Source organism: Sus scrofa, chromosome 5 (genome assembly GCF_000003025.6).
Source record: "Sus scrofa isolate TJ Tabasco breed Duroc chromosome 5, Sscrofa11.1, whole genome shotgun sequence".
Classification (NCBI taxonomy): Eukaryota; Metazoa; Chordata; class Mammalia; order Artiodactyla; family Suidae; genus Sus; species Sus scrofa.
In genome coordinates this window covers 75641901-75654076 of record NC_010447.5, presented here as the reverse complement: position 1 = coordinate 75654076, position 12176 = coordinate 75641901, and the positions used below count along the sequence as shown (strand labels likewise).

The 12176-nt window shown below is 38.9% G+C and overlaps 1 protein-coding gene across 1 annotated transcript in view; it reads left to right on the top strand.

Annotated features, from left to right (window-relative positions):
• The window catches only part of NELL2 (neural EGFL like 2), a 332233-nt gene that overhangs the window by 183248 nt on the left and 136809 nt on the right, over positions 1–12176 (top strand). The window contains 1 exon segment of the mRNA XM_021092577.1: positions 313–438. Within this exon segment, the coding sequence (XP_020948236.1) occupies positions 313–438 (126 nt within the window).

Sequence of the window (12176 nt, the reverse complement as noted above, 5' to 3'; positions counted from 1 at the left end):
ACTCCCTGATTCATTTTATCAAACAGTTTACCAAAGGTAGATGACTGGACTGCATATTTCTAGATATATTTTAGAATGATGCAAGTCGAAATATAAACACATTTTTGAAACTCCAGCAAGAACTTTTAAGAAAAAATACTATAGTTTCTGACACTTGAACATCAAGTGCTTCTATTAAAGGAGATATGTTGAACACTTTTAAAATATACTTTTCAATTAGTAAGTATCACCCTCTCCTCTTCAAAGAAAGTTATAGAGAATCTCTAGAATCACGGCCACCATTGACCTCTCTGCCCTGTTCTTTCTTCACAGACGTTGATGAGTGTGCTGAAGGGCGCCATTACTGCCGTGAGAACACGATGTGTGTCAACACTCCAGGTTCCTTCATGTGCATCTGCAAAACTGGATACATCAGAATTGATGACTATTCATGTACAGGTAAACAGGCTACTTATGAAATAAAACTTTCTGTGCCTTAAATTTACTTTTAAAAGATTCTTTCAGCTTTATTTATTTATTTTTTTTTTTGGAGAAACATGCCATAAATACCTTCTTATAACAAAACAAGTCATAAGCAAAAATGTGTCTTCTTGGTTTAGCAGTTAATTCTGAATCTGATCTAAGGAAAGGGCTATCTACTTGCCCTGGAGAAGTTTTACACTCCCTGTTAGAAAGAAAATATAAAGAACAAAATCAATAGGATACTAATTTTATATTTAAGTAGTATTTATACTCAAAACTTGTGTGAAGTCTATGGCAAATCTGAGAAACAACCCCTAAATAGGATTTCTTTTATATGACAGTAGACTCTTAAATAGAGGAATAATGAGGTAAATAATGTGATGTTTTCAGAAATAGATTCTTTGGAGTGCTAGGAAATGGGAAAAGCTCCTTCATACTTCTGGGACATGCAGTTGAGTAACTGCATTATTCTTGTTGTAGTAACTACAAACTTCTTGTTTTGCTTATGTTTGTTTTATGAACTATCACTCCTGTTAGTACAGAGTCCTGCTCAGGGATAGCGTGAGTGTTAGTAGTGTCTGAAGTTGGTCCTAGGATAAAAGAACTTAATTCACTTCATATTCTATAAGTTTTAAACTATAGAATATGAAAGAAAATGGTGTTAGCAGAGTAGCTTGCAGACTTGGGGTTTGAAGAAATGTGGCTGTGAAATAAAACATTCTTTTGGATTTTTTTTTAAATAAAAGAAACATAAAATAGTATATTTTAGGAAAACGTAGAATAATAAAAATAGAGAACATTTAACATTTTTGTCATTTTTACTCTACCTCCAACTTGTAATTTTTATCATGCAATTGTATAAACAATATTAGAAGTTTCCAGGGAAAGACTTTATAACAATTCTAGGTAAAAACGTGAATCTGTAATAAAAGTGTTACCTTATGCCTTTGTATTAGTGTGTCCTCTTCTAAGTCTTCATGACAGAGACCTCACTGCCTACTACAGATCTTCCGCAACTGAACAATGGGGTAGTGCCCCCATAAACCCATCATAAGCTGAAAATATCCTGAGTTGAAAATGTATTTACTGCACCTGGCCTACTAAATATCAGAGCTTAGCCTCCCTCAGGATACTTATGATAGCCTACAATTGAGGAAAAAAAAAAAATCAGTGAACACAAAGCCTATTTTATATTAAAGTGTCGAATATCCCATGTAATTTATTGACTACTGTACTGAAACTGAAAAACAGAGCAGTTTAAGTGTATCGATTATATACACTCGGTTCATGGCCCCTCCCCAGTTTCCTGCGAGAGTATCATACTATCTATCACTCACCTGGGAAAAAAATCAAAATTCAGAACTCAAAGTATACTTACTATTGAAGGCATATCACGTTTGCACCATTGCAAAGTTGAAAAGTCAGAGGTTGAATCATCGTAAGTGAGAATCATCTGTACTTGATTCCCTGTTTATTAGACAGAACAAGGGGACGGTCCTTCCTCTAAATTCAAATGTAGTATTTACATAAAAACAAAATGATGACAATAAAATGTGATGAGCATCAACTTCCCAATCTATGGGGAATAACCAGAGATATCCTGAAGGTAGAAAATATGTTTAACATAGAATCGCTGGTGGATTTACAAATACTCTTTTGCTTATTTGTTTGTTTTTGTCAGTTCATCTTAAACATTTTCGCATTATGGTAACAATTCTAACGCTTTTTCATTAGAAAATATGTAATCACACAGAGTGGCAAAGTATTTGATAGAGCGCCACAGAGATATTTATCAAATCAAAAAGAAATATAATAAAACAAGGCGTGGTGTTCCAGTTGTGGCTCAGAGGGTTAAGAACCCAGCTAATAGCCATGAGGATGCAGGTTCGCTCACTGGCCTTGGTCAGCATGTTAAGGATACGCTGTTGCCACAAGCTGTCACAGATGAGGCTTGGATCTGGTTTTGCTGTGGTTGTGGCATAGTCTAGAAGCTGCAGCTCCAGTTCAACCCCCTATCCTGGGAACTTTCACATGCCACAGGTGCGGCCCTAAAAAGAAAAAAAAAAAAAAAAAAAAAAAAAAAACAGAACAAGTTGTAATAAATACATGAAGAATACATGAAGAATAAAATAAAGTTTTGTTGTAATATTGGTAATATCAATAAATCTGAGTTCCAATGTAATGGTTAACAAAACAAACAAACAAAAAAAACTGTCTAAGATAAAACTACTCTCTCTAAGTGACAGTTCCAAGTATTCTCCTTAGAAATAAGAGTGCTAGCAATTTTAAGGAGTCTTCAGATTCTTTAGCATTAGACAACTTGAAAAAGTTTTGTGTGTTTTTATACATTCTAATGATTATTCTTCTTTTTCTTGTAATCTTAAAAATTGTTTGAGACCAGTAGGAAGAGTGCATGACAGAAAATTTGACGTAGTGTTGAATGAGGGGTGTTTCTTCAGGGAGTATTTTCAAGAAGTTCATTGCCAGTCTGATCCTGTCTGTTGGCTGCAAATCCAAGGACTGGTTCAGTTGTCATTCCTTACAGAGCATCTCTTGCTTTGGCCTTACCTCTCTCAGTGGATTTCTTTCCAAATAAAGTCCCACATATTATTGTTTGTTTCCTAACTACTTAGACTGAATTTCCCCTTAAGATTTCAAAGTATCTAATGATAAAAATGAAGTGTGTGTTTCTTTGTAAGAATACCTGTTTTGGCCATGATTTTTTTGTCTAAGCTTGGAATTTCACTGGTAGGTAACAGAATGCATTTCCTTAGTGATGTAACAGCATTTCCAACTAGGACCACTATTTCTATACTTCCATTTAAAGAGGAAGGACTTTCTTGTCCTTAAATTTCCTATCTACTCTATGTAGGTCTACAAATTTGAGAATTTACAGTCCATACATAAAAGTTGGATTTTCTTGGGACTATGAGTGGATTTGATTTTGTGCTCCAGAGTCAGGTGATCTTTGACAAAGCACTTTATGCTAGACATGCAAAATCAGCACATACTTAGGGTTCCCATAAAGGCAATGAATATCTTAATTCTCCCTCTTTGAATTTCCCCTCCACACTTTAGCATTAGCATCTGTACAGGAGGCTTGAGGAAATGACTCATCTCAGATGAAGGATTTGCATTATTGCCGAAGACAATCTAGACTGTACCTTTGCAAGAGCCCTTTTTGGCTAAGGAACCAGAGCCAGGAATTGTATGATCTGGCAGATAAGGGAATGCATTTCCTTAGTGATGTACCAGCATTTCCAACTTAGCACCAGTATTTCTGTACTTCCATTTAAAGAGGAAAGACTAGAGTAGGACCTTATTTCTCTGATAAAGATTGGGATTTATTTTTTCTGAACTATAGAAACAGACATTCACATACTTGCAGGAATAGGCCTTCAGAATAAATGTCAAGATACCATTGCATAGCCCTTCTCTGATGTTTGTGGCTGAGCTCTCAAAGGTCTGAATTTGTTTTGCCCTGTGCCTCTGCCCCTGTTTCCTATTGAAGAGCGACCTTCCACAGCATAACAACTGACACTATAAGCAATGAGGTCCTGCTGTATAACAGCACAGGGAACCATGTCTAATCATTTGTGATGGAACAGGATGGAGGATAATGTGAGAAAAAGAATGTATATAAATGTATAACTTGGTTACTTTGCTGTACAGCAGAAATTGACAGAACATTGTAAATCAACTGTAATAAAAAAATAAATACATAAAAAAAAAACCCTGATGCTGTCAATACTGTACCTGGCAGCCTTTCAAATGTGATTATCCCATCTGAAAATTAATCAAGACATTATAATTTAAAGAAGAATCCAAGGCAATACAAGTTACTTTATAGTCAAGACCTTTGATCAATAAAAGAAGCCTTTTTTCACTTTTATAACCTTGAGCTCTGGCAAAGAAATTACGTATGCTACAGAAGAATCACCTTCCATGGTTTGTAGAATTGCAGGTTTGTTTGGTTTTTTCTTACAGTTTCAAGTAATTTGAATTGTATTTCCCTCATGATCAGAGAATTTTGGAGATAGAAGGCTTTTTTTTTTCTTTTATGGTCACCCCGTGGCATATGGAGTTCCCTGAGCAGCGATCAGATCCCAACTGCAATTGCAACCTAAGCTACAGTTGCAGCAATGCTGATACCCTAACCCACTGTGGTGGACTGGGGATCAAAACTGTGTCTTGGCATTGCAGAGATGCTGCCAATCTCATTGCACTATAGAGGGAACTCTGGAGGTGGAAGAAGTCTTAAAGATAATCTAGTCTAATCTCCTAACTTCTACAAATGAGGAAACTGAGGCTGAGAAATTAATTGCCTTACCTGTGGTCATATGACTAGTGAGAGGCAAAACGGGGCCAAAAGATAAGACTTCTTTTTCTTAGCTCTTATGTTATTCACCATTTGTTTAATTTTCGACCACACACAAATAAGTAAGGAGAAAAGATTCATATTTTATCTAGAAATACATTATTCAATTTATAATCTTCAGTACTTTCTATAGATTGTTTCACTTCATTAGCTTCAACTCCAAGAGGAATTTTTCCCCTACAGATCTTACAGTAATCATTCTAACTCATGTCAGTAGAAGAAACAGAAATCGCCATTTTCTGGAGTTCCCACTGTTGCTCTGCGGTTAACGAATCCGACTAGGAACCATGAGGTTGAGGGTTGGATCCCTGGCCTCGCTCAGTGGGTTAAGGATCCAGCGTTGCCGTGGGCTGTGGTGTAGGTCGCAGACGCGGCTCGGATCCTGCGTTGCTGTGGCTCTGGCGTAGGCTGTTGGCTACGGCACTAATTAGACCCCTAGCCTGGGAACCTCCATATGCCGTGGGTGCGGCCTTTAAAAAATACAAAAAGACAAAAAAAAAAAAAAAAAAAAAAAAAAAAAGTAACTGCCATTTTCTGAGCTTCTGGCTCTGTTATATGGTTTCACTGATGACTCAGTTGCACCATTTGCACAAATGATGTGGCACTTTATATTCTTCTAAACTCATTAATATAATTTTCCTTCCAGTGAGGGTGTTTTTTCCCTAGTTAATTGTTCATAATCTCTGTCGTCGCATCTATCCTTTCCTATACTAGAGGAAAACATGGGTGCACCTACAAAGAAAGAGAAAGGAAGGAGAAGAGGAAGAAAAAGGGGAAGGAGGGAAGAAGGGAAGAAAGAAGGAGAGAAAAGACAGAGGGAAGGAAAGGAAAAGAGTTTGGATTCTACGAACCAAGATGTTAGAAGCCCATTCTTCCATCTCTCTGATTGCAAAAATAATTTTTATAAATAATGAAGTTTCTTGATTATTTATCTGGACTAATACCTTTCCTGGTTTGCTCAGATAGGCATTAATTAAAGTGGGCAGATTTTTCTGAGTCTTGCTAGACATCTCTTTTTGAAACGGTCTTGTGTAATGGACAAAGAAAAAAAATATCTCTAGAATTAATATATATATATATATATATATATATAAATGAATCACTTTGCTGTACAGCGGAAATCAACACAGCACTGCATACCAACTATACTTCAATAAAAGAAATTAAAACAAAACAAAACAAACCCATTCTTAGCTTAACCTAGGGGAATGATTCTCCAACAGTAAAATCACAGACCTCACAGAGGTGGCAGAGGGGTTTTTTAGGGCCCCTTAAATTATGCTATCCTGATGCCTCCCCAGGATGCTCTCCACTGACCCAGACCGCTTCTGTTATTCCAGAGCTTCTAATGCTGGATTTGGTCCATGTCACATATGACAGATGGTCCATAACGTGTCTCAGCACAAGAAATTCTACTGGATACTTGATTTGTGTTGTTAAAGAGAGAACCAACCTCCTTCGGTGATCCCCAAGGAGTTTTACTTAAAGTACTTAACTTTTTATAGCATCAAATACTCCCTGTGCTTTTATTTTATGATCTCATTGTTGTAGTTACTTCTTTTTTTCTAACGTGGTCAATACTGAATTTTTTTTTTTTTTAAGGTTTTCATTACAATCCTATTTGTCAGACTTTATTACTGTTGGTTTTCTAGCATTTTCAAGAGTTTTGGATGCTATTGACCTGCACAGAAATTTATAGAGGATTTACTACTGGGCATCTGGAGCCAAGATTTTCAGTCAGTTGCAGCCCATGCATCCCCCTTCCTCACATAGCTGTCTCCTCTGTGTGTGTGTGTTTCTTTTAAATTCCCTATCAGCCAGGGCTGGAAAAAGGAATTTCCTTAAAGTGCTTATGATGCCAGAAAGATGTTACCGGAATCTGGGTTCTTGTTCAAGCAGTCAAAATGAAACTGACAGTATTAACGGCCTGAACCTAGCCAGAACACAGATTGGGACTTGAACCCACGGTTTTAAATTGGAATCACTCACCCCGTGTCTGGACTCACTGGGGTTCAGGTTCTTCACGTCTCCACGCAGAAGGAATTCAGTGAGAGACAAAGTGATAGGCAAGAAATAGATTTATCAGGATAGGACACTTGTGAGAGATGCAAGGGGGCAGGCTGGTAAGCTCTCTGCCCCAGGATGTGGTGGGCTACAGTTTTTATCAGCCAAGGGGAGTCGGGGTTGGAAAAGCCTGCCTCTTCCTTTCTGGGAGTAGTAGCTCCTCCTTAACATCAGGCAAGGTGTGTATTCAAGTCCACAGAAGGGTCGTCCTCAGACTCCTGCCCTTGGTCTGAATCTGAATGCAGGCCTCATCCCATCCCCCACCCAACGACCTGAGGCAATTCTCAAGGCTCCACTCACGAAGCAAAGCTGCCTTGTTCTGATGGGTTTTGAGCCATTTATTTACTTCCAGTGATCTCTCAAAGTCCCCTAAGTTTCCCTCATTATCCGTGGTCCTTTATTGGGACTTCTAAAAAATACCTGTGTCTACTTCATCCCTATCAAAAGAATGAACTCCACAAACACAGGGACAGCAAGCAAGCAAAGTCTTTATTGCAGGAAAGGAAATAGCTCTCAGGGCTGCTGCTGGGAGTAGGGAAGTCGTGGTCATTGCCATTGTCCTCGTCCCCCGCCCAGCTCTCTGTTGTCCTATAGGGGTTTTTATCCCTTAAAGATGGGGGGGTACCAACATGGGGTCCAGAAAGATGTGTTTTCTCCCATTGGCCTTGCCCAGTTACCTCTATCAGTCCTTGTTCAATAGGGGTTTTAGGGTGGAAATGTCCCGTAAGTTTTATGCTTTCTTTGCGCTTCTCTTCCCTTCGACTGAGTCACCATTCCTCTCATTTCTTTTCTGTCAGTTGAGGAGTGGGTTAGAGATTAAGGTCCGTGTGGGCTGGGCGTAGGTACACTTCCCATAGTAAACAAGGCCTGTGGGGGTGTTTACTCTCTGGAGCCCTTAAACCACAAATGTTAATCAATAGCCATATCAAAGAATGCACGAAGCCCATGCTCCTACACTGACTACCTGAGTGAGTATTCTGGGGGCTTAAAGAGATGTTATTTTGGAAAGGCAGCATAAGAGTATTCCTTTTTATTCTACAGTCTTTCAAAAAGAATTTAAAAGGAAGCTGGTAATGTATTGTATGGATGTACAATAACTTTATTATCAACTGTTTAGAAATAGCTCTCAGTGGATTTATCAAAATCACAAGGATGGAGGAAGATAGATAATTCCTTGTGTGTACTGTGATAATTACTGGTATATAAATAGTAAAGGAAGTAAGAATATTGTGGTCAAGGGCAGAGAGGATGGGGGCCAGAGAAGCACGGATCAGAGAACAATGGCAAAGAACAGGAAGTGAAACTATGCATATCAGGGCTTACAAAAATCCTAATTATAAGCAAAGTCGTTTTAGTCATAAAAGCCCTTGGCTCTTGATCTTTAGTGAAATGCTAGCACAGAAGAAATCTTTAGTGGATGCTAGCTGCTATTATTGTTGTTGTGGCTGTTATGATTGGAGAAAGGATCCTCTTGAAGGAATGTCTTATTTCCCTAAGGCCCTTTCAACTGAGCGCTTTTCTCTGGTTACTTTTCAACTGAGTTATTTTATTATTAATGTAAATAGATAGCTTTGCTGGATCAATGGGTTCAACATTTTTTTTAATTTATTCAACACTCCTATTAAGGACCTGTGAATAGGGACTTAAAAAAAGAAGAGACACTTGGTGGAACTGACTAGCTCCTTCTCTGGAAGTTAGAAAAACTCCCCTAGAAGGATTGGCAGCACTTCTGGGATCGGAGAGGTTCCTCCTATTGCTCTTGTGAGTGAGTGTTAATGGAGATGCTCCGGGGTTAGATGGCTACATCCGTGCCCTACTGCGGATACTGATCTGCCCAGAGCAGAGACTCTGACCTCAAAATGTTAGTGAGTCTGGGCAGTTCTTGAGGAGGGCAGATTTTATGAGCCTGACTGCTTCTATGTGGATTTCTTTTCTAAAGAATCACAATCAGCAATCAGACAATCCTACCATCTGGCCACTAGTTGCCATGACTATTGGGAAAGACTTTTGCATTTTTATGAGCAACCACTCCAGATTTTCTTTTCCTGGAATCAGCATTACAAAATACGATACAATTGTGGCATATTTTATAAAATATGAGAAATCAGATTTTAGGTTTTTAAATTTAAAATATGGCCCTTCACGCGAGAAGCTGCTTCATTCATCTCCTATAGTTCACTGTATATTATTACACTGTGTAGTTATTACTGAGTAACTTGAAAGTCTAAACATGATCACAAAAGCCAATTAAAATACCCAGCCTCAGGACTCAAAGAATTTAAAATGAAAAGCTATTTTTGAACAAACAGAGTCAAGAAAACCTCTCTAGAAGAATGCACGCTGGAGTTCCTGTTGTGTCTCAGTTGGTTAAGAACCTGACTAGTATGCATAAGGATGCGGTTCCATCGGGTTAAGGATCCTGTGTTGCTGCAAGCTGTGGCATAGGTCTCAGACGTGGCTCAGATCCTGGCTATGGTGTAGCCAGCAGATGCAGCCCAGATTTGACCCCCGTAGCCTGCAAACTTCCATATGCTGCAGGTGCAGCCTTAAAAAAATAAATAAAATGCACTGTGGTTACCAGGAAGGGTTAATGTTTAGAAAAACTTCAGTCCACGTTTTGAAAACTTGCAGAGAACAGAAGTGAAACGTGTTGGTGCGGTTGGTGAAGAGGCCAAGGCCATCTGCTTATCTCTTTTCTGAAACACATATGTGCATGGATACAATTAGCAGTCAGCTCAAAATGGAACAGGCTCAAAGGCTCCAGGAGTTGAATTGCCTTTTTCAACATGAAAAGCTTGGAAGAATCTGTGCTACCTGACTGTCAGTGAGTGGGGGGTGTATCATCCACCCTGATACAGCAGTTTCCAGGCCTGTCAGGGCCTTTATGCAGCATCTCAGCACAGCCTTCATATCCATGTACGACCTCCAGCCCAGCAATATTTTGATTGTTGGAGCACCCGGTGGTGTGTGTCCACACGAGCTTGCCTTTGTGCAAGCTCACCTGAGCACAGGGATGATGGGAGCTGCCTCATTAGCCAGCCTCACCTGCTTTGACTTGGTAGCTAAACGCTAATTCACCTTTGTCCCAAATGGACTATTATTTGAGTTTTATTATGAGGGTTTTTTTAATATGTGAAAAGCACAGAGCTGAAACTCACATAGGAGAATAAAAAGATTATACATGCCAGGACTGTAATAATTGTGCTGTCTTAGCAACAGACACCTGTAGAGGATAGGATTATGGAAGCTGAGGTTTTAATGAATGCCTTTCATTTCCTTCCTTGATGGTTGGCTTTGTCATGTTAGCCAGAATGAAGGTTTGACCTTCCCCATGCCTCTTCACTGTTCCAGTGCTCCATGGGACAGAATTCATCTTCTGGTTCTGCCGCTGATCTAATCTTTCAGTGGGTATGTAACCTCCTGGTGACAGCGCTCTGTTTTGGTGTTCTTTCTTCCTCTCTAGTCCAAGGTGCCTCTGCAGTGTCATGTTCAGGTCATGGGTTGAAACCAAAAATGCCTCTGACTTGAACCTAGCCAGAACCCAGATTGGGACTTGAACCCACAGTTACGTTTTTAATTAGAGTCACTCACCTGGTATCTGGGCTTATTGAGGTTCAGGTTCTTTGTGTCTTAGCACAGAAGGAGTTCAGCTCGAGACAAAGTGATAGGCAAGAAATAGATTTATTAAGATAATACTTGAGAGTTCCCGTTATGGCTCAGTGGGTTAAGAACCCAACTAGTATCCATGAGGATGTGGGTTCAATCCCTGGCCTCACTCTTTGGTTAAGGATCCAGCCTTCCCTCAAGCTGCAGTGTAGGTCACAGGTGCAGCTCAGATCTGGCATTGCTATGGCTGAGGGCCACAAGTGCAGCCCTAAAAAAAGCAAAAAAAAAAAAAAGATAGATAGGATGATTGTGAGAGATACAAGTGGACAGGCCAGGAGGCTCTGCCCTGAGAATTAGGTGGGATACATTTTTATAATCCAAGGAAGGTGGGGAGAGGTAAAAGACCACCTCCTTCCTCATTCTTTGAGTAGATGTTAGACTGACATCATTAGCTCCTTCCTATGGGTAGGAGAGTATTTGACCCTATGAGGTCAAACTAGGACTGTCATGATGCTTATTCAAATCAGCAGAAGGTTGGTAACACATGCTAAGATATATTAAATCATCTCAGGTTTCCATGTAATGAGGGGCTCCTACTTGTGGATGTCATCTGTCCCTTAAATTCCTGTCCTTGATCCTAAGGGTCATTATTTTGCTTAACTTTCCTTGACACTAGAGCTTTGATCAGGGTGTACAGGAGGGTTATTGTCCAGTTTAATAGATGGAGATGGTGTAAATGAATCATTACTGTACATTACATTACATTCTCTAACAAAGGAATTTGCAGAGAGCTAAGGAAAGCCCAGAAGAGGCAGTGAATAAGCTGGTATAAGCCTGGTTTGGGCAGACATCACTAAGTGACATTTAAATTGAAGTTTTTAAGGATGAATAGATATTTCAGGAGAGGAAGAAATGAGAGAAGGCATTTTTGGAAGAAAGTAGATACAAAACTATAAGTTGTTGTATAATAGCCGGTTTAGTGTGAATGGAATTGTTAGCGATAAAGCCAGAAAACCCTGTGCAAATTTTCAGAAATATTTTATGATTCCTAAAACATTTCATTTAGTCTGTACACCTTCGAATTGAGATATACATGCTGAAGTGTCAATGTTGTACTTTGTTTTTGTTTTTATTTTTCTTTCTTCTTGAAGTTATTTATTAAATTGATGATACTTCTAATAATCAATGGGGAGATAGAATCAAGGTGATAAGAAATTTCACTTCAAAGAAGACAGAATGCTTTGTCAGAACTCCGTGAAAGCATATTTTCGGTGTGACCTAATGAGAAGTGAATTTAGAATTTTTCTTGAACAAAATCATAACCAGTAAGTCACTCCCTGAGGCATTTTTATACAGTAATTTGCAGGTACATACCATTAAATACAAGAACAGTAAGACAGGAAATGGCTAAAACAGTAACAAAACAAAACAAAACAAAACAAAACAAAACAAGATGGGAAATGGCTAAGAGTGCCATAGGGTTTTTTCCTTCGCTTGGTCCAAATCAAATCATAATCTTCTTTCTGGCCCTTTCTTCTCCATGAATATTTTGTGGCATTTTAGTTTATGGATACTAGCTCATTCAGGCTTCTTAGATTTGAGTCTTTGTTCTGCTGTGGACTAGCTGTGATTGTGAGCAATTTAGCCTGACCTCTTAGCCTCAGTT